Raw genomic sequence first — 24588 nt, forward strand, 5'->3', positions numbered from 1 at the left:
AGTGAATGGATGCCTCCAGCGCGTAAAAAACTCTCCTTCACTCGTTCTCCCCGTCACTTTCTAGCTTGATATATACCTGCCTAACCCTCTCTCCCACCCCCCTCTCTCTTTCTTCCTCTTGTCTTAGATCTCTCCACTGTTTACTAGCACCTGTTGTCCTGACCTCCCTCTCCACGCTTTCTCCGCAATCAAACCATCTCTTGATCGTCGCCGGAGCCATCATGACGGCACTAGGCTATTTTGAGCGCTATCAGCAACTATCATTGATAGACCAGAAAAAGAACGCTCTCATTGAGGTAATGGCCCACTGCTGTACTTGGGAAGACGTGATTTTCTAATTAGCATAAATTATTACCGCGTTTAGGACCTTCTTCAACGCGTGACAGAGCTAGAGGAAGCATATCAACAAGAGAAGCTTGACCATGAACGCGAGACCCGCTTTAATCGGGACATCCAGATAAACGAGATGGACTTAATGGATAAGGTATCCAGATTGAAGACTGTCATGGTAAACAACCTACTTGCCCCCCTCGTACTGTACAACAACGTCGACTAATAATTCCACGTGGCTGGTAGGATCGTGTACCCTTCGTTGTGGTCCTTCTAGACGGCGATGGGATCATCTTTCAAGATAATTTCCTACAACAAGGAGGACAAGGGGGTCGGAACGCGGCGACAAAGCTTCAGACGGCCTTGCAGAACTATGTTGCCAGTAACTTCCCTCGAATCGCCTCTCCCAAAATAATCACCAAGTTATATGTCAACGTGAAGGGACTGGCAGAGCTCTGCGTTCGAGGCGGAGTTACCACTGAGCCTTCTTTGATCGAAGAATTCGTTCGCGGCTTCAATGGGGCCTTTCCACTCTGTGAAATGATTGATACTGGGTGTGGAAAAAATAGCGCGCATGATAAGATCGCAGGTACTGTGCTATTCATCACCCCCTTGCAGCGCTCTTTTTTCCGACCCAATAGGCTGACCGTTTGCTGTTTCCCCTCTGCCTTAGAAACATTCCAGCTAAATCTGTACAACTGTCATTGCCACCAGATCTTCCTTGGGTGCTCGCAGGATACTGCCTATGGGACGATCCTGGAAGTTATCCTGCATGAAACAGATCTCATTGGCAGAGTGTCTCTGATTGAAGGCCTTCCCTTTGATAAGAAACTGGATTTGGTAAAGTCGACATACAGAGTAACTAGATTCCCCGATCTCTTTCGAGATACAAAAATAGCTGTATGGGCTCCCTGGAAAGCTGCGGTGGCCAGCAAGCCGCGCTCTGCCTTCACACCGTCACCTGTACAGCAAACCGTATCTCTTTCACGAACCTCAACCAATACCACCACGTCCACTAGCAATGATTTTCCGCTGTCAGTTGCGTCTACCCCCGCAAAGAATACGAATCTTGGTGAATTCCAGATTGTACGCGCCAAATCATCGAACTCTTCGCCACCACCCAAAATTGTGGAGCGAAATAAGTACGGTCAGCGCGTAGATCGAATTGATTTCAAAACCATCCCTCGAGAAGAAATGAACCGCATGAAGAAGCTGAAGCTTTGCAACTTCTATTTTCTGCTGGGAGAATGCCCGAATGAGAATTGCATTCATGATCATTCGCGCAACCTGACCAAGAGTGAACTTTTAATTCTGAAAGCGGTCGCTCGCATGACGCCTTGTCGCTATGGGACAGAATGCGACGACATTGACTGTATGTACGGCCATCGCTGTCCACATAGTGAGCCCGGTAAGAGTGAGTGCTACTGGGGATCGGCTTGTCGATTTGAGCCTTCTGCACACGGCATTGATCTCAATGTCGTCAAAGTCACGAAAGTCTAGCTTGGCCCGGTATCATTTCCTGCCGAATGCAGATGTCTCGATTCATTTTTGCCTGAAAATCGCTATTTTGGCCAGCGTTCCTTCCCCTGTTCTCTATTGGCCTTTCGGCGCTTGTGTATCTGTCTCTTCCCTGTTTTGTGATTTACTGCGCCTTTTTCTTGACGACGACCCTGTCCAGCTTGACCATCCCCTCAGTCTCATTGTATTTAGTATCGTTCTTTCGTTTCGTGGACATGAACTTAGGAATGAAACTTGCACCTACTTGACGATTTGTCGCAGGAATTACAGAAACAGTTCGTACGAATTTCACTTGTAGACTCGTTCAAAGATTATCACTGCCTAATACTCATGATATTTGTGACCAAGTATAACTAAAATGCAAAAACCTTCACTTCCGCCTATTATCGAACATGACGAAGCAGGTGAGGTTAATACTGAACATTAAGGGGTATAGAACCTAAGCGCAAAACGAAAGTACAAGCACAAGCAAGGCGGTCATTTAATCCTCGTTTTGAACATCCCGAACCGCCTCTCCCACCCAAAACAACCGTCATGACCACAAGAAGAATCCTCTTCAGACCCGTCATCGGTACCGGCACGATGAGAGCACTTGACTCCATACTCTTGGATGCAACAAGCAAAAGGCCGCATTGAATTAGCCTTCGGAGTCTGGCCATTCTGCTCAATAGCTTTCCTTTTGTTCTCTTCAAGGTCTCCCCAGAGGAGAAAGAGCTTTTCTCTTAAACGTGCCAGGTCGTCTGGTTTGTTGCGCAAACTGGGGACAGAGTTCCAGAGTTAGCAGCTTGTTTCGTATTTCGTCTGTTTTTAACTTTGCCATATGACTTACTCGCTTGCGTCAAGACCTGTTAGGTGCACTGCTTCCACATCAGACACAAAAAGTTTCATCTGCTCTCTGGCCTGCCCGGGGGGTGGCGCGGAGGAACTTTCGATGAGAAGACAAAAGCGCCATTCCCACCTGTTGAATTGTTCACCAGTTGCACATTCAAGTTCAAATCGAGCAAGCGGTTCGTCGTCTTGTCTTTCTGGTACAGCAAAATCCTCTAGTTTATGAGGGAAAAAGTCGACGACGCGAACCATAGACCGGTAACAGAGATTCTGGAACGGGAAGCGATATTTAACGCCATCAGGCGAGACATTGTTGTGTGATTCGTTGGTAAGAATATCCTCGATTGGGAGGTCACTGCAGCTGCTATATGCAGCAGTGACTTGGTTTGGCGGACGGATCAGTATGAAAGGGCTTATGTTTGGATGAGATGGTACTTACTATTCGGATTGGGGGCGTTTCGGGCCCTGAGATCGATCGAAGTTTGACTTTCATCCTTCTTTGCCTCGGCCTTCTGTTTCTGGTTTTTCTTGAGCCGTTTCAAGCGCGATGGCGGCTCGTCATCTTGTGCAAGTTTTCGTTTTGACGGGTTTCTGCGCCAATATTCCTCCTTTCGAAGTAGAAGCTCCTGGGCTCGTGCATCATTTTTGGCGGTTATTAGGCGGACTTTGCCCTTTTCGATATTGTATTTGTTGCCCGTACGGATGATAGCCTCCATGGTCGTGCCGAATTTACACCGTGCAATCTCAACGTTGCTTAGATAGACAATATCCCCCTCGTTAACATTTTCTCGAACATAGGAATCATACGGACTCCAAACTGTTACTGCGAGAGACAACTGACCGGATGGACCGGTCCATCTTCTTCGGTTGTTGCGTTGATAGTTGAAATAGTCGCCTTCTTGGCCCTTTTCATCATCGCTGTCATGGTCGGGTAGGTTCCTATTCATCGTGTAGTCGGTGATGTACATCAGGACGTGGTCGCCGCGAGGGGGGTAAATCTTGATAACCTCCCCGATAAGGTCGACATATGTTTTATAATTTGCATTATATTTTGCATCTTTGATCAGTGTGAAGCAACCAGGGGCAGAATATTTGGACTTCGGTGCAGTTGTACCCGAATGGAATTGGGGGGCCACGGGCTTCGTGGAAGAGATCCGAAACCCCTTGATCTTTGTACTATGTTCTAGTAAGGACATCGCAAGTCTCTTTTCCGTAAATGATGGCTCAAACGGTATCGGGCCACACATGGGCTTTGCAATGGACATTGGGTCTGACTCGTGACGAAACAGTGCCCATGGGATCGTCTTATCTTGGGCAGCCACGCCCAGTGGCTTGCTAGAGTACGCTCTTACCTGTGATCCTCTTTAGCCAGTGTACTCATGGGGATTCAGCAGTCTATCAAGCACGAACCCAAAGGTTTCGTAGGAGAAGCACGTCGCCAACCTGCACAGGGGGTAATTGACTTTCATTTTCTCGAAAGTACTTGATTTTCAGCCCATCCCACGTATGGCCGTTATCTAGATCCGAATCTTTGAGGGTAAAGGTTATGAAACTAGATGAGCTTCTGGACTTCAATGGAGCTCCCATGACATCGACCACTACCCCGACGACAGTTACATTGCCCTGTGTGGAAGTAGCCGTGGAGATATCCACTAATTCGGGATAACGCAGCGCTTCTGACATGGTCAATAGTAGTAGATCGTAGTGGCCATTCAGTAGGTGTTGCGCATGTTTAGTGAGCACGGAGGAGTCCCAAGGAGATGGATTGGGTAACTGTATGGGGAATCCCCGCGAGAAGTCGCCAGTCCGAGAGTCCAAACCACGGATTGGCAGCCGTGATGCACCGGAAACGCCAGGTCCAAATGCAAATAGCAACCGGATCCAATTCCAATATGGCAGGACGCGTTCTGGCGGCAATCGATCGCTTAGGCGGGAGTGGCGCTTGGCGGGCGGGTGGCCGAAAACAGCAAGCCAGCAGTGAGTCCCGTGACTGGGCAATCCCACCTCCGACATCAACACTTTTTTCCCCTCCTTCACCTCTTCCCCGGCTGTCTAGTCTTTCCTGTTATCCCTCTCTATCCTAGCCTCTGTGCTTTCCTTGCTCCCCCCGACAAATCATCGGGCTTCCATTCTTCATCCCTCTCACCTGCTCCACTTTTATCCTCTCCTTCCTTTTATTTTTCTTCTACTACCCCGTTGTGGGCGCTTTGTTTTCACCCCTCAGTGTCCCAAGCAACCATGGCGGAGCGCTACATCCCCGAGCATCGTCGCACTCAGTACAAGGCCCGAAACCAGTTCAGGCCTGATGAGCTCCGTCGTCGCCGTGAGGAACAGCAGGTCGAGATCCGAAAGCAGAAAAGAGATGAGAACCTGGCCAAGCGTCGTGGTATCCAGACCCGGGATGGTGGCATTGGTGTAGGAGGTGGCGTGGCCGCTGCTGAGAGCGACGACGAGGCCACTGCTATTGAAAGCGAGGTACGTACGATTTTAGATTATATTCTCGTTCCTTGACGTTATGTCAATTCAGTTCTTGCTTTTCTCTCTGTTTTTCCTTTGTTCGACTCTGTCGTGAGAGGCAGCGGCTTTGTTTTTTTTTTACCCTTTTTTTTGCCCTGCCCTCGTCTTGCGCCCAGCAACGAACTTGTCACCGCCCTGTTGCTATCCTACGATACACCAAATTTTTCTCTCATATTTCCTTCAGTATATACTGCCGTATCATGGGAATAAAAAATGGCTAATAAATCACTCTATAGCTCAACGTGGAATTGCCCGAGATGGTTAAGGGTGTCTTCTCCGAGCAAATCGAATCGCAAATTCAAGCTACGACCAAGTTCAGGAAGCTGCTCTCTAAGGAGCGCAACCCTCCCATCGAGCGCGTCATCGAGACCGGCGTTGTCAGCCGCTTCGTCGAGTTCCTCCGATCCCCTCACACTCTGGTTCAGTTCGAAGCCGCCTGGGCTTTGACCAACATTGCCTCTGGATCTGCCCAACAGACCCAGGTGGTCATCGAGGCTGGTGCTGTGCCGATCTTCGTCGAACTTTTGAGCAGCCCCGAGCCCGATGTTCGTGAGCAAGCCGTCTGGGCTCTGGGTAACATTGCTGGTGACAGCCCTCAATGTCGCGACTTCGTGCTGAACGCCGGTGCCCTCCGTCCCCTTCTCAACCTGATCAACGATGGCCGCAAGCTGAGCATGCTTCGCAATGCCACGTGGACCCTGAGCAACTTCTGCCGTGGCAAGACGCCGCAGCCCGACTGGAACACGGTATGTAACATTCCAATTTAAAGAAAAAAAAGAAAATTGTCGTTCTATCTCAAACTAACAATCTACTAGATTGCTCCCGCTCTTCCTGTCCTCGCCAAACTTATCTACATGCTTGATGACGAAGTCCTGATCGATGCCTGCTGGGCTATCTCGTACTTGTCCGATGGCGCCAACGACAAGATCCAGGCTGTCATTGAAGCCGGTATCCCTCGTCGTCTGGTGGAACTTCTCATGCATGCATCCACCTCGGTCCAGACCCCTGCTCTCCGCTCGGTTGGAAACATCGTGACCGGTGACGATGTTCAGACTCAAGTGATCATCAACTGTGGCTCTCTCCCGGCTCTTCTGTCTCTTCTGAGCTCTACCAAGGACGGTATCCGCAAAGAGGCCTGCTGGACCATTTCCAACGTTACCGCCGGTAACTCCAGCCAGATCCAGGCCGTCGTTGACGCTGGCATCATCCCCCCTCTGATCAACCTGCTTGCCAACGGTGACTTCAAGACCCGCAAGGAGGCTTGCTGGGCTATCTCTAACGCTACTTCCGGCGGTTTGCAGAAGCCTGATCAGATCCGCTACCTTGTTTCGCAGGGATGCATCAAGCCTCTCTGTGACCTGCTTGCCTGCCCTGATAACAAGATCATCCAGGTTGCTCTGGATGGCTTGGAGAACATTCTTAAGGTCGGCGACATGGACAAGGAGACTGCGCAGTCTGGTGACGCTCGCGTCAACCGCTACGCCCTGTTCATCGAAGAGGCCGGTGGTATGGAGAAGATCCATGACTGCCAGAACAACGCCAACGAGGAGATCTACATGAAGGCCTACAACATCATTGAGAAGTACTTCTCGGATGAGGACGAGGCCGGTGGAGATGTCGACGAGCTTGCTCCCCAGCAGACGCAGACCGGATTCGCTCTGGGCACCAACCAGCAACAACCCGGTGGTTTCACCTTCGCCAACGGCGGTGACTCCATGGATATGTAAAAGTGGAATATTATTTGCAAATCATTCATGACGCTCAAGTTGTCTCCGATTCTACTTGCTAGATCTTTACGTGGCGTTCCTTTGTTGCTTGATGCCGCCATGTCGAAAAAGAAAAAGAAACGAATTCTGCTGATGTTCCTGGAGACATTAAAACCTGTGTTTTCATTTGCCGTTTGAGCAATTCCAATCCCCCTCTTCTTCCCCGCTCCATCCCCACGTTGGTTTCGGGCCCCTTTCTCCTTTTCTTGTGTTATGATTTCCCGGGTTTTGATAGTTCACGATAAACAAGATTCACCGTCATGTATCCCCTTTCCCCTACCAAGCCCCCCTCCCTTTTCCATATGTCACCCACAATGTCCATTTCGTAGCATCCCATACACAGGCGTAACTGTTTCTTGATTCGGTTTTTGCTTCTTTTTTTTTTTCACTTTTTGTTTACCCTTGATTACCCAATCAGACTATTTCATTTCGGCCGTGTGTCTCTTTCTTCGCTTCCCCGGCCTACGTGGGCAAGATACCAAGTATCTCAACTAGACTTGACCCCTGGGGCCGGACATCAGTGGACGTAAGGAGAGAGACAACAGGCCAGGTCGTCTTTATCCCATGATAATGGATAGATAGTCCTGCTAGCCGAAAAATGCCAACCCCCTTGTTTCCTGCAATAATAATACATGGATCTGGTGGTTCTACGTACAGTGCGGTACGTACTCTGACCGTGCGTTTCTGTCCAAAGTAGAGCTGTAGAGTCGTACCTAGATACGTCACGTAACACCAATCCTACGTTCCACGAATGATACCCAAAACAGGGATATCACCGTCAATATAATGGTGCGGGGAAGAAACACCTTAAGAACAAATATACAGGGGAATGGCGGGATAGATAAGATAGCGTTACATACATCACGGACGCCCATCGCCACGAGACTCTTACATTTGAAGATAGAGAAAGTAGTTGAGAAGAATACCAAGCAAAAGGATCTGAAATAGATAAAGAAGAGAAAAGAGGGAAAAGTGGAATTATCGCAGCAAACAAACACCCTCAAATGGTAACGAATCAAAGTTATTCTGTACTCATAGCTGATCCAGAGCAATCACATCATGATAAAGTGAAGAGAAGAGAAGAGAGAAAAAGGAAAATAAGAATAAGAAATTGGAAAAGACAACCCAGTTAGATGTCAAATAAGAGACCATTGCTTTGCTTCAGAAGGAGAATTCGCATGCCGATTTAGAACGTCAAAAGAAAAATATCAGAGAACGGGGTCCAAGTGGGAAGAATCGAACAGAAAGACGAGTCTAGTCGCCCATGATTTCATCCTCATCGGGATCCGGCGCTGCGTGATTTGGCGCCTCCTCCTCGTCATCATCGGGGTCAATGATCTCGTCCTCAATTAGCCCCCTAGCTCGTAGATCTTCGTCGTCGTCGTCCTCGATGGGAGAATGCTCGCGATCTTCATCTTCATCCTCCTCATCTATTCTCTCGGCTGACTTGTGGTTGTTCGCACGTTTGTTGTTGGGGGCAGCCGGGGACTTAGGCGCACTCTTTGGAGCAGATGGCTTCGGTTTGGATGGGGCGCTCCGAGAGCCTCGAGATTTGGGCTCCACGAGGAAAGAGACTACCGCGCGATAATTGGGACCCAGTTTGGTTCTGCGTCTCAAGAGCGCCTTCTTCAGGTTGCCCTGTTGGTCGCCAGAAGCATCGATAATGCGCCCGACAATGGCAAGAACAAGCTTGCCAGTCAGTTCACACAGCCGTTGCTCTGCGATGATGCTGGATCGCAAGGCATCGTTGGCCGCCGCTTCGTCGTCTGAGTCAATTTCGGACTCATCGTCCGAAGGCGGTCGCTCCACATCTGAATCCGATTCCGGCTCTTCGGCATCAGCGTGCTTCAGAACTGACTTGCGCAGCTTGGCATATTTGCGTTCTGCTGTGGCGTGAATTTTGGAAACCAGGGTTTGGGTATTTGAGTCAATTTCGTGCACCAAGCTTTGAGTCTGGAGGATGACATCCTCGTCGTTGCTGGCATTTTGTCCTGGGTGGCGTAGAGTTCCGAACAATGTTTGTAGATCTAGAAGGGTCGTAATAGCAGCAAAACGGACGTCGTCCAAGTCTGAGCGTTTCTGCATAATGGCAACAAGGGTAGAAACGAACGTCTCGCGACTCTTCGTTAAGGCTTCAAAGTAAGCGGTACTGAAAGCCGCCTTCCCTGCGCTCAGCGATGCCCTCAAAGACTGCACTTTCCACATAAAGTAGAAGAGCAGCGTCCGGATGCTACTGATAACAAGCTCAGATTCAGCACTGGCCAGATCCTCGTCGTTCTCGTCTTCGCGAAGGCCACGCTTTGCCAAATGCAGGAGGGTGTTAAAAGGCACTTCTGAGCGCCCCTTGTTTTTGCTTTTTGATCGAGAAGGCGATGCTTCCAGGACATGCGTGCAATCAGTGATGCTGGCAAGATTGGAAATTCTTGATACAGTATTAGTGAGTTCGTTGAGAGTTGCGAAAGGTAATGAGCTGCCCTCAACGGCCTCTGTCTTCTGCGAAAGAGTGTTGAGCGTTTCCACTACATCATCCCACAGCTCTTGAACCTTATTCTCCAGCGCTTCTCGCATATCATCGGAGCTTTTGGCATGCAGGAATGCCACACTAGCCTCTGCCAGCACATCCTGATCAGAATGTGTAAGGAATTGTTTGTTGATGTCATTTAGCAGTGTCGTGTAAGCAGTGGCATCCTTCTGCATATCCTGGATCTTGTCAAGATCGACCAAATGTTCTAGCCGCAGGACAGCAGATGCCGCTTCTGGGACGGAGCCAAACTTGTTTAGCAGCTGAGGAATGATTTGTGCAAGATTGTGAGCGATCTCTTCCTGCAGTTCCGGTATCTTGTCGGTCAGCGCCTTGACTTTTCGGCCTCTTTTGTCAATGTCAGATTTGGCAACTTCGAGCACTCGCAACTTCACCGCGCAGCACAGCATTTCTAGCAGAATAACTTCCTGCCCTTCCTCCATTTTGTATAGCTTCTTGACGACAGCCACGGTATCATCCTCACTGGGTTCATCTTCAATTTGGGAGTGGTCGTAGAGAAGATACCCGGCCAGAGACTGCCATTGCGAGAGCTCTAGGAAGTGCGAGTATATCGCCTCGGTAGCTAGAACAAATCGCGAGTCCACGGAGATTCCAGAAAGCGCATCCCTCGAGACGGTGAAAGGGCGATCGGGATGCAGCTCGTTTTCTTGTTCGTCGTACGCTTGAAGCATATCCGTCAGACATTTATACTTAATCCACGAGCGTTTGGGCGACTCGAAATCGTCTTCATCCTCATCGCCAAACATTTCGTCAAGATCATCGCCAACCTCCTCCACAGTGGATTCGAACGACTCCTCGACATTGGCGGCAAAGAAACGACCCGCTGACTTTCGGACCTTTGGTTCCGCGTCGAAGATAAGTCTCCCAACGGTGTCAATATCCTCTGGTTTGAGAAGACCGACATCCCGAATTAGGTCAGCCAATACAATTGCCGATGCCCGAACTTCGAGGTCAGTATCGTGCGCAGACATTTCTACCACCCGTAAAACAAATCGGTTACTGAATGTGCGCAGAACAGCCAGGTTATCCCTGTTCTCATACAGGCTGCATAGCTCTTCGACGACAACGCCGCGGTTGTGGGCGACGGGGTCGGATAAAATATAGCCAAAGTAGCGGAGGAACTGGCCTTCGAAGAAGTATTCACGATATGTTCGCATCCAATAGCCCAGAGCAGAGATGCACGCGGAGCGGATATTCGGGTCAATGTCGCGATGACGGTTAACAAAGAAGGTGTTGACGCCATTTTGGAGAACTTCATCGACAAGTTCCAATTTCTTGTCGCCTTCTTGAACGGCTAACTGGATGGCATCGGCTCTTCCCTTGTTCACAGACCTTTTTCTCTTCTCGCTCTCAAGCTGCTTGCGAGAGGTAGAGATAGACGTCATGAGCTCCCGAGCCACGTCACAAAGGGTGTTCATGACTTTAAGAATGATAAAGGTTGCAGTGTGTCGGAAAGGCCGGCAATGCGAGCCGGTAATGGGACCGAGCCATACCAGGATGTTGTCCAAGAGGTTCGGATCCTTGTACAATGTGGAAGAATGGTGCAGAGTCTGTATTAACGCGCTGAGGAAGTCTTCGAGAACAGTCTTGAAATTTCGGAAAGTCCGCGCCTTTGATATAAGAGGGTAGTCGGCGAAACCAAGGTCCTGGTATTGGGTTGACAGGTCGTGCACGCGCTGCGGCACATGGTCAAGATCTGTGATATCCACGCTCTCTACTTCGGAATCGAATCCGGTACAACGGATTATAAAAATGATCATCTGGCGTGTGGCCTCGACCTGGTCTTTCTGATAGGACTTAAGCCAATCTGCAGCAGTGGTATCCAGGTTACGACCTTTTCCAAACACCTCGGCTATATTTCAACGGTGTTAGTCGGCATGCACTCCTGCTTGAGATTAGATACATGGTGGGGCAAGCATACCAAAGAGGCCCTTTTCGCCGGCAGCCAGACTTGGTCTTACCACCGGCTTTCGCGGGCGCGAAGCAGGCTTCTTTCCGTTGGTGGCAGCGGGACGAAAAGCCAGTTGGTTCCCAATTCCATTGCTCGCCACCTTGGGCTTCTTCGAGCTACGGGACTTAGGTTTGGCCTTGGTCCCAGAAGCGGCTGATTTCTTGGCCGCGGCACGGCGCGCAGCCCGTTTCTTCTCTCTGAGTTCTTCTGCGTCAGGTTCATCATCGTTAGATTCGTCGGTTTCAGAATCGGACGCGTCTTCAACTTCGTCTTCGTTTTCATCGCCGGGGGTAGCACGCTTGCGCTTGGAGCCACCGGGAGCCGTTCCTTCATTGGCGCCGTATCTCTGGGAGAATAATTCCGGTCTGCGCGTCGTTCGGCCAGACTTTCTTCTGTCTGTTTGCGGGGTGGAGGCTTCCTGCGTGGGCCCGGGTTGCGGGCTCGAGGGGCGCGAATCAGTTTCCATTGTGGTCGGATGGGATCAGTCAAGCACTAGATGAATACCAATTTGATTAGTGACACTGAGCGCTTGCAGACAGTCTTGGGCTGACATCATGAGAGGTGAGGAGTAGATCGTACTTGGACGTGGGAGGTGTCTGGTTATCGGGCGTGAACGCGACGTCGGGTTTCGCAAGACCCTGTGTCAGTTCTTCTGCGCGCGCGTGCTGCGGGACCACGCGATCGGGCAGAATCACGAGAAAGATCAAAAAAAGGGGGGAGCGATAAGTTAGCCAGATACAATGCAAAACGGGTGCATTGACGATGCGGTCGGAGGGCTGGGGGAGTGTCGAGAGTGGGACTGGAGCAAGTCGGGATGAGGGGAGTTGAACAGTTCTGGCGTCGACGGAACAAACGACGCGCGCCGGGGGGCAGCAGCCTTGGTGCCTGGCGATGACGGGGCGCTGTGGGTGCCTCAGGCCACCAACGCTACCTGTTCGGGGCCGGCGGAAAAGCCGGGAAAATACGGTGAATACGCGATCTCTTGGCACGACCGAATCAGGAGCACGGCCAGCTGACCGGGCGAACCCTAAGCACGGCAGCCCTGATCAGCGGCGGAGAAAGAAACGATGCCGTAATGAAAACGTCCGACTGCTCCATCACGGTTGCACGTTCGACTCGTGTCCAGCTCAGCATTGGAAGGCCAAGACTGCGTCGTTTACAGATTCTTCAAACCCCGCTTCGACCTGGTGATCCGGGAGGCTTAGCACGCCTGTCAATTGGACGAGCCGGCCGCAGTTTGCTCGCCCCGGAAAAGACCTAGACTTTGCGGCCTCAATAAGGGAAACTTCCCCATGACGCCATTCAACATCCATCCCCGTCTCCAATATTCGTATATCATGCCTTTAAGATCCACTCTCTCATCCCTCTCCTCCCTCGCTCTCTCTTTCCGTTTCTAATTTCTCCATATAAAAGAGATCGTCTCTTTTCCCCCGCAGAAACCCTTCAAACAAAACTCTGCTTTCCCAGAATGCCGATCAAATCACCGTTCGAGTCGTCCATTGCGAAGCCGGGACAAGGCAACGTCGTTCTCTCCCTGCTTCCTCCCTCGAATCCCACCTTGACGACCTTAACCTACAAATATCCGTTGAAACTCCTCACACGTGCCCCGGGCTACGTCCCTCAATCCTCTGCCCTCTCCTGTCCCACCTCACGACCCGTCCACCTCTATCTCCTTACCTATGGCGGCGGTCTTCTCCCCGGAGACCACATCGACGTGTCGATCAAACTAGACCCTCAGACCCGACTCGTCGTCACAACTCCCCAGGGCAGCACCAAGATCTTCAAGACGGAACCCAACGCCAGCGTCAAGGGACAGCGAGGAACCCCGGCGCACCAACTCTCCGATAAAAGCCGCCAGTCGGTCGACGTGCAAGTCGGCCGCGAGGCCGCCCTCTGCTACCTCCCAGACCCCGCAGTCCCCTACAAAGACAGCCGGTACGAACAAGTACAGAAATTCACCGTCGACGGGACCACAACCAAGGAGTCCAAGCGGAGTAGTCTCTGCATCCTGGACTGGGTGACAGAAGGCCGCACGTCGCGGGGCGAGAATTGGGATTTCCACCTCTGGCGCGGGAAAAACGAAGTCTGGTCGGCGGACGAGAACGGACACAAGAAGCTTCTCCTGCGCGACTCCCTCATCCTCGACGACGAGGTCAACGAGTTCTGCCTGGAGGATGATAGCGAAACGCTGAGTCGTCGTGGCTTGATTCGAGAGCGCACGCGGCCCCACGGGGTAGTGGGAACGCTGATCCTCTACGGGCCAGTGTTTGAACGCCTAGCGACCTTCTTCATGGATCGGTTCACGTCACAGCCACGCATCGGCGCTCGGAATTGGTCCTCATCTAGCCCTGGCGCTGTGGAATCAACGCCGAACTACGATAGCAAAGTCACGTTCACGGCGGCACGTGTACGCGCCGGCTTCGTCCTGGTCAAGTTCGGAGCGAGCGACTTCGAAACGGCCAAGGATTGGCTTGGTAACATCTTGCGCGAGGAGGGCACGGTCTTCAATGAATTTGGCGAGGAAGCTTTGTTCTGTCTATGAAAGGTCGCTTCCTTCGGTCTCCTATGCATATATACGAGGAAAGGGAGACAGCAAAAAAAGCGGCGAGGTTGATAAACTATCCAGATGATACCCAAAAATCACTTCATAATCAGGCGTTTGATTACTTTGTGACCAGCTACACACCTTACGTCTAGTAGCATATCATATCACTTTTCGGAATCCATGAATCATCTTTTCCATTGTTCATCTAGTCGTAACCTAGCTAGTACTGTCTATTCCAGTGACAAACTCAAGTACTACGAAAGAACAGCCCGCTAAAATCAAATAAAAAAAAAAAAAGGAAGGAAAGGCCAAGTAACGAAAACAGGCAGAAAAATATCTGTAGGGTATTGTCTCAACGTAAAACCCCAACGCCATTCCCGTAAAGCAAAGCCTCCCCTACACGAAGGAAGGGAAGGTGGGAATAAGAAAGAAGCAAGGAAGAGGGAAAGTAGTAAATAGAAAAAGCGAGCCAAGCAAGGAACGCGAGTCATTTCACTGCAGCGAAACGATTCAACTCCACCAATCGGAAAACTTGGGCCTCCAGTCCTTCTTAGTGGCGCTCTGTAGATCATCAACATTGAGAATATCCACACCCTCGCGGACCAGGACGCTCCAGATGTGATTCCTCAGACTGCGCGGCCAGCTCGGCAAGCCCCAATAGCGGACCTTCAGGCCACGGCGATGCGCGGCCTGAATCTGCGCCCGGATCTTGGCCATCTGAGCTTCGGTGAGGCGGAAGGACCAGGGAAACCCGATCGAACTCTTGAAAGAAACCGATGCGTAGTAGCTGTTGGTGCTATTGAATGTGTTGGGGCGAATATCTGCAGCGGGTATGCCCGATAAGCCTTGACCGACATTCTCAGTGGAACTCTCCTCCTGCACGGCTTGGTCTTGTGGAACACGCCGATCAGGTTCTGAAAGCGTAAGTTTCTCGAGAAGTTCGATTTCGTCATGCTCGGCTAGTTTCTCCAGAGGTGCGTCGAAGAAAATGTCTCGGTGAGTAGTATTATCCATGACCAGGTTGAAGGGCGTATTTCCCGTACCCACCACGGTAATCGGTCCTTCGACCACGTCGGTTCCGTTGAAATAGCTCAGGTAACCACGCTCGCGCAGAGGAGACAACTGTGCGGCCACGCTCTTCCAGGTTGCCTCCCCGTCGGTCTTGAAATCGATAAGGAGAACTAGGGTTTGGAATGGGTCAGTGTCGAAAACCCCTTGTAACGGCTGATCGTGGGTGGGATGGAATGCAGTGCGGGGATTCTGCCGCTCAAGGATCTCCAGTAAAGGGTCGATGTACATGTTCCTCAGCGTTCGCTTGGGAGCGAGAGACGAGGTGGTGTGGCCCACGTAGAGATCATTTTCAAAGAGCCAAACATCGGCTTCAACACCCACGCAACCCGCTTGTAGAGCCGAATACAAAGGTACGGGGCGCCAGTAATCGTTGTGCGAGTGACATGCGACCGGCACGATATCCCTCGAAATGTCTGTAGGCCAGTGCGATATCTCAGGACCGACGTCCTTTTGTCGGAAGCGCCACCGGTCTATCGCGCGATCGAAGTCGTCCGAAAAGAATGACACTACAATGCCACAGGCAATAGTGATAAACTGCACGACGCCGCTAAAGAGAGAAGTGTGAATGAAGCTGCCTTCGTAGCGAGCGATCCATCCAGGAGAGTGGGAAACTCACAGCATGATAAAGAAACCCATCAAAGGGAATAGAAAGCAGCGATTGATCGTGGATCGTTTTGAGAACTTCGGTGAGGGGTTGGAGGAAGCGCCCGAGAGTGAGAGCAGCGGGCGAGCATCATCGGTATTCTTCGCAACCGATGTAGAGGACGAGGAGAAGGGAGAAAGAGCAGCTAATCCCCGACGCCATAAAGGAGCCTTCCGTCTTTGCTGTAGGGGCAGAGCGTCGTTCACATCGATACAGAAGCTCTGTTTATCGACCGCAAAACCGGCGCCGTCGCGATCTGGAGACGAAGCGGCGGAGTTGGAGAAATGCGGGGAGGAGCGGGAAGGCATTCTTCAGGCCATGGAAATCCCAGCGCCTCTTGTCTTCTTGTTGTTTGGCGACCTGGTTCTTTTCAGGAACAGAGGGAAAAGGGTCCCGGGTTTATAAGATTCCCCGACCCACCGGCTCAGGGTTTCGTCACCGACCGACAGGCAACTCTGGTTCGACTTTCTCGAGCAGTTTGTTGTTCTCCACGACCCAGTCAACCATGTGCGGGTCTGCAGCCCATTATTGGATGGCCACGATTAGAGAGAGGCACGTTTCCACCTGCAGATCACGCCGGGCACTGATGGAGTATTATATCATGGTCGACATTGCGCAAGCTTTTTGAGAAAAGAAAAAGGAGGGATCTGAAACCACGGGGAGAAAAGAAACGAGGAGACCCCGGTGGAAAGAACGGCAGCAATACTAAGTTGACCGGTAAGCAGCTTCGTGCGCCGATCCGAGACCGAGATGAGACCCTGGACGACCGAGCTGGCAAGTCTAGATCGCTTAGCGCTGCCAGTCACAGAGTGCAGGTAGGACGAGGGGGAAAGCGCAATGGCCTGTGGTCCCGCGGGCTCCGACCCTGCTGGCCGTTTAGCCGATCTTTCTATCATATCCTCAATTCTCTTTATTCATTGACGCCTCCTGCCGATAGTCCCAGGGTGACCCACGTCGTTGCCACCTCGAGTCGGATTGTGATTCGTCTCATCCAAAGTGCCTCAAAGCCCTCAACCCGCAGAAAATGTGGAAGCCTGGAATGGTGGAAGGGTTATACCAACTTGGCTTCGCGCCGTGTCACCCCAACTGAAAGGATCAGTATAACTCTAAGACACAGGATCGGTCTCCGATGGAATCTATCAGCCGCCACCGAAGCCTGGATCCAATCATCCAGGCATGCTCCCCGAGGTTACAGTCACTTGCCGATGCTATCGCCTCTAGTTCTACGGGCGAGTAGGAATTCGTCATAGTACGGAGCACTCCGTTTTGAATTTGATCTCGGACCTTTAGAGATAGTGTCGGCTTGGCATGCAGAAGGAAGAGGGGAAATAGCACGGACAATTAATTTCGAGCGAAAATCAGGTCGACGAGGTGTGGCTGGTTATGAATTCGGACCAGCGACTGGATGAGGTTTCGTCGTGGAACGCAACTGAGACAACGGTCATCCCACAAGCTCACGAGATAATGTGTACAGTAACACCGAGCCTGCAATGCAATTCAATAATGATTGCATCTGCCATCCGAGAAGGATGAATCCAATGCTCGATGACATGCGATGCCCCACGCCCCGAAATGTACGAGGTCCCGTGACTTGGTGCTTATCGCGATAAGATAAGGGATGACTGATCCTCGATAAGAAACCAGACGGGGAGGGAAAAAAAAAGAAAAAGAAAAAAAAAAGGTTGGCGGCCGAACGAGTTTGTCTCCGCAACTTGTAAACCATCCTCCCATATCTCCCTCCTTAATCAACGATCCAACACCGGCATAATGCCTCACAAACACAAAAGACGTCAAAATGACTCAAAGTAAGATGCCCCTCTTCAATAGATTCCATGACCCTCTACTCACAAAATCCGCAGTATCTACGACCTCCCCCCGTCCATGATCGCAAAGCCTCTCCCCGTCCGAGACCCCCAAGCCCAATCCAAATCCAAAAAGAAAGGCGGCAAAGATGCGAAGAAGAACCCCCCTCCAACCCAGCAGTCCGACTACTCGCGCAAAGCCGGCACGGGCGATGATACCCCGAAAGCCTTCCTCCGGTTGATGCAGCGCCAGAACGCGGGCGCTCAACCGTCGTCGAAACCCGACGCCGGCGAAAACAAGAAACGGAAGCGAGGAAAGACAGAAGACTCCACGGCCGCTGCGCGGAAAAAGCCGGCGGCTGCGAAGGCGAAGGCGAAGACAGAGGAGCCCAAGACCGAAACCGAGGCCCCAGTTGTTTCGAAACCGAAAATCATGCCCGGGGAGAGATTGTCGGACTTTGCGGCTCGTGTGGATCGGGAATTGCCTATCTCTGCGATGCAAAAATCTAGTAAACCGACTGCATCAAATATACCGGGCCTAAAAGAGGAGCATCGCTTGACGAAACACGAGAAGCATCTGCTGCGGCTTCAAAAGCAGTGGCGCGAGGACGACGTGGCGATTAAAGAGAAAGAGGCCGCTGAGCGAGAGGAACGACAAGAGGAGATGGAAGAGCAATTACGGCTCTGGAATGAATGGGAGCTGGAGGCTGGGAAGGGCAGGGCTAAGAAGAAGGGCGCTTCTTCCAAGAGGAAGAAGACGACTGACGGGGACGCGGTTGACGATCCGGACCCCTGGGCAAAGTTGGCCAAGCGCGAGCGCATGAAGAAGGCGAATCCCTTCGAGGTTGCCGAGGCACCGCCGCAATTAACGAAACCGAAGGAAATCTTCAAGGTTCGAGGCGGAGCAAAAATTGATGTTGCGAACGTCCCGACAGCGGCAGGAAGTTTGAGAACGAGAGAAGAGCTCGCAGGCGAGAGAAGGAACATCGTGGAGCAGTACCGGAAGTTGATGGCAGAGAAGCGGCAATGATTGACCAATTTAGAGTAATAGAGTTGCATAACTAATTTCATACTCTGCACTGTGTGATGTGCTTGAATCCATGTTCTAGTTATTTACTATCGCGGCTAATAAGACAGTGAACAAAATGAAGATATCGTCGTTGTAATGTAATGCTTTTTTGTATATACAAGAGTTCATGTATGACCCAAATCACCTACATAGATGGCATAAAACCCGGAATTTATTCCTGCTGCAGAGACTTAACGTAGTCCGCTGCCTTTGCCTTGATTTCCTCGACCATCTTGTTGTTTCCACCCTCCGCAGCAGCAAGCTTTTCCTCGAAAGCCAGCCACTTCTTGAAGAAGAATTTGGCCTGCTTCGGGCGGACCTTCTTCTCTGCTTCGACGGAAACGGCACCCTTCTTGTTGTCGCGAATACCAAGCACCCGTTCGAACAAACGCCGGACTTGTTCCGCATCGCCAGCCTTGATCTCCAAGTCCAGCAGGATGCTCCAGAGATCGATTCGCTTGGGGAACGAGGAGAGAAGTCCCTCGAAGACAGTTCGGCCACGCTCAACATCTCCGTTCGTAGACCTGAATTCAAGCTGGCCGAATTTAGACGTGGTTTCGACATGAGTGTGAGATGGCAGGGACTGGAGAGCGCGAGGCAGCAAAGCGCGACCACGCTCGGGGGCGGCCATATTATCGAACAGGAAGCTGGCGTAGTTGAGGAAAAACTTAGGCGAAGACGAAACCTTTTTCTTCAGCGCGGTTTGGAAGAGCTCATCCGCTTTCTATAAGCCAAAAAAGGTTAGCACATCAGGTCTAGCATAAATACAAATCTGATGGAAGGGGGGAAAGCCTACCTCGTTCTTGCCTGACTGGATGTAGATGCTGATCAAACGCTCATAGACTTCTTGGGTGTCGTTGTATTGACATGCGCGCTTGAAGACATCATCCAACGAGTCGTCGTCGCCATAGGTGTTCTCCATGTTGAGCAAAGCGATCCAGATGTTCAATTTCTCGGCATCTTGTCCGATGGCAATAGTACGAAGGGCACGTTCGGCAATCTCTCGTGCCTTGTCGACTTCTCCCAACTCCAACTGGAAAGCCATGTACTTCAGCCAAAGCATTGAAGAATCTGGCTCGCCAAGCAACAGCCGCTCGTAATCGGCCACAGATTGGGGCCCGTTGGCGTCCAAATCACCAGTCCGATCAACTTGGATCTCGGGTTTGCGGTGCTTCTTTCTCTTCTTGTGGGATTCATCATCTTCCGACTCCGAGTCAGCGGCCTCATCGTCGTCATCCTTGAGGTTACCGCTCCAGTCAAAGGCACCTCCACCGAGGCCACCCTCTGGTCGAGGCTCTGAGTTGGCCATTGGCTCATCGTCAGAATCGTCGTCAGAATCGCTGTCATCGTCTTCGTCTACTTCCACTCCTCCCATAGACACATCGCTGTCCTCATCTCCTTCTTCATCGTCGTCACTGCCATCTGCACCGTCAAGGCCGTCAAACCCATCTAGACTGACGCCCTCCGAATCATCATCTTCGCCGTCGCTGTCTTCAGAATCCTCCTCATCGTTGAAGTAGGAAGCCTTCAGTCCGAAAGAGATCTTTCCTTGTTTATGATCGATCTTGAGGATTTTGGCCTTGACAACATCGCCTTCCTCGTAGAGAGTTCTGGCATCCTTGACCTGCTTTTCAGCCATCTCGCTACGGTGGCAGAGACCACTCAGGTTCTGCGATCCATCAATAACAACGAAAGCACCAAATTCCTCGACCTTTCGGATTTTGCCAGTGACGACTTGACCAGGCTTAAGATCATGCAGCGTGACAGGAGCCTTGTAGTTGGGGTCCAAAACTGATTCTTTCAGGCTCATCTGCAGCTTGTCCTGTTCGGGGTTGACAACAGTGATACGGCCTTTAACAAGTTGATCGACCTGGAATGAGTCCTTCCATTCCTTAAGATAGGAGTCCGATAGATCAGAAACCCGGACGTAGGCAGTGACGCCATGGCCAAGGGTCACGAAAAGACCATTATCAGCGACCCTCCGCACGAAACCGCGAACGATATCGTTGACCTTGAGTTGTTTGGCGGAAGAGATCTCGGGATCCTGCACCGGCAAGGAGGAGCTGAGGACCTTCGAAGGTCGAAGCGAAAGAGAGATCTTCTTGTTGGCCTTGTCGATAGCCACGACGCAAGCGCGCAGCACTTCGTTTTTCTGATAGACCGTCGGGTTTGCCTTTGCGTAATCATCTGCCAAGTCAACCAGATCTACTGCACCAACAATATTATCAGTGAGCTGCATGATGAGCTGCCGCTCAGTGACCTTGGTGACCCTTCCGGGCAAGACCATGCCAGTAGAGATGTCCTTGAAAGAAAGTTTATCGGAGCGCTTCTTCGCCGAAAGGTCCAAGCGACCCTTTTCGGTGTCGACAGCCGTGACCTGTACTTTAACAGCAGAACCAATGGGGAAGTGCTTTTCCACATCGGCCAAAAGAGAAAGGTCATCCGATGCGTCCATGAAACGCATTCTTCCTCGGACATTGGGGGAGAGGTTGACCCAAAGGCTGTCATCAGCAACGTTGTTGATGAAACCCACCCAGGATGAACCAGTTTGGACCTGTTCCAAGTTCAGGGGGCTAGGGTTGGCAGCCTGTAGGAAGCTTGGCTTGGCGGAAAGTTCAAAGACAGGGTACTTTCCAGTGCGGTGACTAATGGGAAGGAATTTGTGGTTGCGAGCATCGTGAACACCCAGGATTCTGGCAGAAATAACTTGCTTCTGGCGGAAGAAGCGTAGGGGTTGCTTGCGGTTTTTGATATCCTCCCACTTGTCGAAGACTTCAGAGACATCGATCCGACCCTGGACATTGTCTGCAAGTTGAACGTTGACCTGGGTTGCCTTGACGGACGTGATTTTGCACTTGACAACTCTTCCAAACGTAAAATCAGACATCTGGGTGATGCCTTCATCGACAGCGTTGGCCACAGGAACGTCAGAATTGGCAGCCTTAGGGGTTGTTTTGGGAGCCGACTTCTTAGGACCGGCATGAGTGGCTTCTGAGGGTTTCATGCTCAGGATGAACCTTCGGAAATCGGTATCGACGGAATGCACGGTGGCAGAAACGACTTGCGACTTCGCCATGCCAAATGAGGGCTTGTTGACGTTTTCCTCCGCAACAAGACGCTTAGGGACAAGACCGATCATACCACCCAGGAACTCAACAAACACGCCGTCTTGAGTGATGTTTCTGATGAAACCGGTGACATCGGCACCTTCCTGAACATCTTCGAACTTGCCTGGGATCAGCCCCTGCTGAGCGGCCTTCTTGAGGCTTGCCCTGCCTGAAACCTTGATGAGTCTGCGAGCCCGTTGAATATCGAGCACGAGGAGGTCATTGAGTTTTTGGCCAACGCGGATCTTGGAGAGAGTTGATCCTTGTTTCGAAGGACTACCGTCAACCACATGTTCGAAGTTCAACCGAGCCACGAGGCCGAATTCATCCAGCTTGAGAAGGCAGTCATCGTCGGATTTTTCGAAGACAGTACCAGTGACAAGCAAGCCGGGGTGAACATTTTCGAAGGCTTTCCGATAGGACTCGGTGAATGTAGAAGGGTCCTTGCAGGAGACTACAAGTTTTCCAAGAGAGGCATCGACACTCAGAACATGGACATTGACGACCTGTCCCTGTCTGAAGTGCTGAGAGGGATCCTTGATGTAAGCCTCACTCATTTCCGACACCGGAAGGAATCCTCGGACAGTACCGTAGAACTGAACCACAGCACCATGCGGCTTGATACTGATGATGGTTCCCGGAGATTGGGCATCGGGGTTGATGTCTTGGAAGTCCTTCCAGATAGCAGATTCGCTATTCAGCAGACTCTTCTTTAGAGTCAGCCGAATGTGGCGCTTCTCCAGATTGACCGAAAGGATTCTGGCGGAAACAGTCATACCCTCCTTGAACTTCTTTTCGGGAAATTGAAGAGGCGTATCAGCGAAGTGCATAGAAGGAACAAGACCGCTGATACCATCGGCCAGAGACACAATGAGGCCGTCAACTCCTGAGGCGCCGATGATGAGCTTTTGAACCTTGCCCTTGACCACAGCGCCTACGGTCACGTCCTCGATGCGAAGGAATGGCTGATCAATGATCTTTCTTTCGAAAGACAGCAAATACAAGTTGTCAAGCGCACTGTATCCCATCACTCGCGCCTCGTGAACGGAATCGACACGGAACGGTCCGTGGTCCTCAGAGATAGTTTCGACCTGACCGTCTGCCAATCTTGACACATGAACGAATCCGATATGTTTTGATGAGCCGAGGTGCACGTAAACACCAAGCCCAGGTTCAACCCGGACAACCTTAGCCTCGGGCACGATTGCAGAAATGACAGGAGTGTCATCAGAGGAGCCTGGTACACTGGCTGCAGGCGTGAATTTCAGGACATGGTCAAGCAACGAGAAGCCGACCTTGTAAGGCTCAGAGGATGGGAAGGTGCAGACAAGACGGCCCTTAATCTTGGCTCCGATGTTGTATTTGTTGGTCAAATCATCTTTGCCCGAGTTACCACCAGATTGCACTAGATCCACAGTGGCATCCAGCATTCCCATGATTTTTCCGCTAATTCCGGTTGACGAAACTTCGGTTAGCAGAATTTCGGCCGCGGTGCCGGGCAGGAAAGTGGTGATAGTAGGGGCCGTGCTGAGGTAACGAGATTTCTTGATGGATCCGGAGGATTGGAGGTTGGCAGAGAGTTTGACGACGCTGCCGTTGGCGTTCTGACCAGTGATCATACACAGGAAGACCGATCCCTCCTTGATGTTTGAATAATCCAGTTTGGGGTCAATTTCCTTAGAAGACATGAAGCCCTTGACATTGGAGCCCTCGATCCCCACATCCATGATCAGACCATGATCTTCGACGCTGAGGACTGAAGCCTGAACAGCGGCGTTGTCGACTAAGCCAGTCTTCAGGAGACCAGAGTTAGCTTGTCTTGGGTCAATCGAGAGTTCAATGCGCCTTCTGTTCTTGGAGGTGGCATCGGCGGAATTGCTTCCCACGGACACAACGTATGCGCGAAGATACTGGCCCAAATAGAAGTAGTCCTTCAGGTCGAAATCATCCTCGTCATCCTCCTCGTCGTCGTCGCTATCGTCCTCCTTTAGAAGGCTCTCGATTTTCTCTTCTAGCACCTTCGAGACAGCAGTGAGGGGGACATAACCAGTCAGGTTGTTAGGCAGAGAAAGTCCGATGTCATGAGCGTTGATACTCGAAACCTGACCTAGTACCATAGATCCTGGCACAATTCGCTACTTCCGTCAGCATCTGAGCTCATGTAGCCGCAATCCGAGAATGATCCTAAGCTTACCTTGAAGTTGAGACCTTCAATTCGCACCGCTTGTTTGTCCTGAGCATCCTTCTCTGCGCCTTTCTTCCCACTTGTTTTGCGTTTCCGGGATTTTTTGGCGGCAGCTGTCGTGTTGTCCGCATCACCCATTTGTACGTCCTCATCGTCCTCGTCATTCTCATCGGCGAAATGTCCGCTGGAGCCTTTGGCGCCTTTCTGCTCGAACAGAACATCTTTCGTGGCTTGAATTTGAATCTGCTTGCGCTCGAGAGGGGTCAAAACGCTTCCTCCACCACGAGGGAACGACGGTTCGTCGTCTCGCAGAACCGTCAGTTCAGAAGCAGACGGGCCGGTATTCTGCTTCTTCTGATCATTTTGGCGTTCTTCAGCGCCAACGCGTGCACGTTTCTGAGGTTGACGGGAGGCGTTGCCCTCCGCAGAGGCGCCCTTGCGCTTAATTGGAGCCATATTTGGGGGGAGTTGATGCAATCCGGGGCTTCAGCGCAGACTCGTTGAGCTGCTCTAAAGCTCTAGATCCGGAGTACAAATTTGGCGGACTCCGGAAAAAAAAAATTAAATTTTGTCGAAGGAAAGATCCCGCCCGACTCTCTGACCGCCTACTGCAATGAGCAGGATCAACTCCCTTAATGGGACATCTCACCGCCTGCCATCTGGGGCCGTGCGCGACACGAAAAAGCACGTCGACACGAGACTCGCTTTCCTTTC

At 51.3% G+C, this 24588-nt stretch overlaps 8 protein-coding genes across 8 annotated transcripts; 4 read left to right on the forward strand and 4 right to left on the reverse strand.

Moving 5' to 3' along the window:
* Positions 1–221: 221 nt before the first annotated feature.
* LDX57_007233 (CCCH zinc finger protein) lies at positions 222–1830 on the forward strand (the record flags this gene model as incomplete). Its single annotated transcript, XM_046088953.1, has 4 exons — positions 222–296; positions 365–508; positions 577–919; positions 1004–1830. The coding sequence occupies 4 exons, from the start codon at positions 222–224 to the stop codon at positions 1828–1830; spliced, it is 1389 nt and encodes a 462-aa protein (XP_045944923.1).
* An 843-nt stretch (positions 1831–2673) lies between these two features.
* On the reverse strand, positions 2674–4359 carry LDX57_007234 (telomere-binding alpha subunit central domain protein; the record flags this gene model as incomplete). Its single annotated transcript, XM_046088954.1, has 3 exons — positions 2674–3056; positions 3116–4028; positions 4087–4359. 3 exons carry the CDS (start codon positions 4357–4359, stop codon positions 2674–2676), a joined length of 1569 nt encoding a protein of 522 aa, XP_045944924.1.
* Positions 4360–4914: 555 nt separating this feature from the next.
* cut15 (karyopherin alpha) lies at positions 4915–6920 on the forward strand (the record flags this gene model as incomplete). The annotated part of the gene is made up of 3 exons (XM_046088955.1): positions 4915–5151; positions 5430–5939; positions 6009–6920. 3 exons carry the CDS (start codon positions 4915–4917, stop codon positions 6918–6920), a joined length of 1659 nt encoding a protein of 552 aa, XP_045944925.1.
* A 1293-nt stretch (positions 6921–8213) lies between these two features.
* IRR1 (cohesin subunit IRR1) lies at positions 8214–11918 on the reverse strand (the record flags this gene model as incomplete). The annotated part of the gene is made up of 2 exons (XM_046088956.1): positions 8214–11353; positions 11423–11918. 2 exons carry the CDS (start codon positions 11916–11918, stop codon positions 8214–8216), a joined length of 3636 nt encoding a protein of 1211 aa, XP_045944926.1.
* A 625-nt stretch (positions 11919–12543) lies between these two features.
* On the forward strand, positions 12544–14164 carry LDX57_007237 (urease accessory protein UreD). The gene has a single exon (XM_046088957.1). The coding sequence runs from the start codon at positions 12921–12923 to the stop codon at positions 13992–13994; it is 1074 nt and encodes a 357-aa protein (XP_045944927.1). The 5' UTR covers positions 12544–12920; the 3' UTR covers positions 13995–14164.
* On the reverse strand, positions 14165–17231 carry LDX57_007238 (uncharacterized protein). The gene is made up of 2 exons (XM_046088958.1): positions 15685–17231; positions 14165–15615 (listed from the first exon to the last, which is right to left on the reverse strand). The coding sequence occupies exons 1-2, from the start codon at positions 16017–16019 to the stop codon at positions 14508–14510; spliced, it is 1443 nt and encodes a 480-aa protein (XP_045944928.1). The 5' UTR covers positions 16020–17231; the 3' UTR covers positions 14165–14507.
* On the forward strand, positions 17226–18545 carry LDX57_007239 (uncharacterized protein). The gene has a single exon (XM_046088959.1). The coding sequence runs from the start codon at positions 17593–17595 to the stop codon at positions 18541–18543; it is 951 nt and encodes a 316-aa protein (XP_045944929.1). The 5' UTR covers positions 17226–17592; the 3' UTR covers positions 18544–18545.
* Positions 18546–18754: 209 nt separating this feature from the next.
* On the reverse strand, positions 18755–24493 carry RRP5 (putative rRNA biogenesis protein RRP5; the record flags this gene model as incomplete). Its single annotated transcript, XM_046088960.1, has 3 exons — positions 23884–24493; positions 19379–23824; positions 18755–19306 (listed from the first exon to the last, which is right to left on the reverse strand). The coding sequence occupies exons 1-3, from the start codon at positions 24328–24330 to the stop codon at positions 18755–18757; spliced, it is 5445 nt and encodes a 1814-aa protein (XP_045944930.1). The 5' UTR covers positions 24331–24493.
* Between the last annotated feature and the right edge of the window lie 95 nt (positions 24494–24588).

Source organism: Aspergillus melleus, assembly GCF_016097325.1.
Source record: "Aspergillus melleus strain CBS 546.65 chromosome Unknown contig4, whole genome shotgun sequence".
In the NCBI taxonomy this organism is placed as follows: domain Eukaryota; kingdom Fungi; phylum Ascomycota; class Eurotiomycetes; order Eurotiales; family Aspergillaceae; genus Aspergillus; species Aspergillus melleus.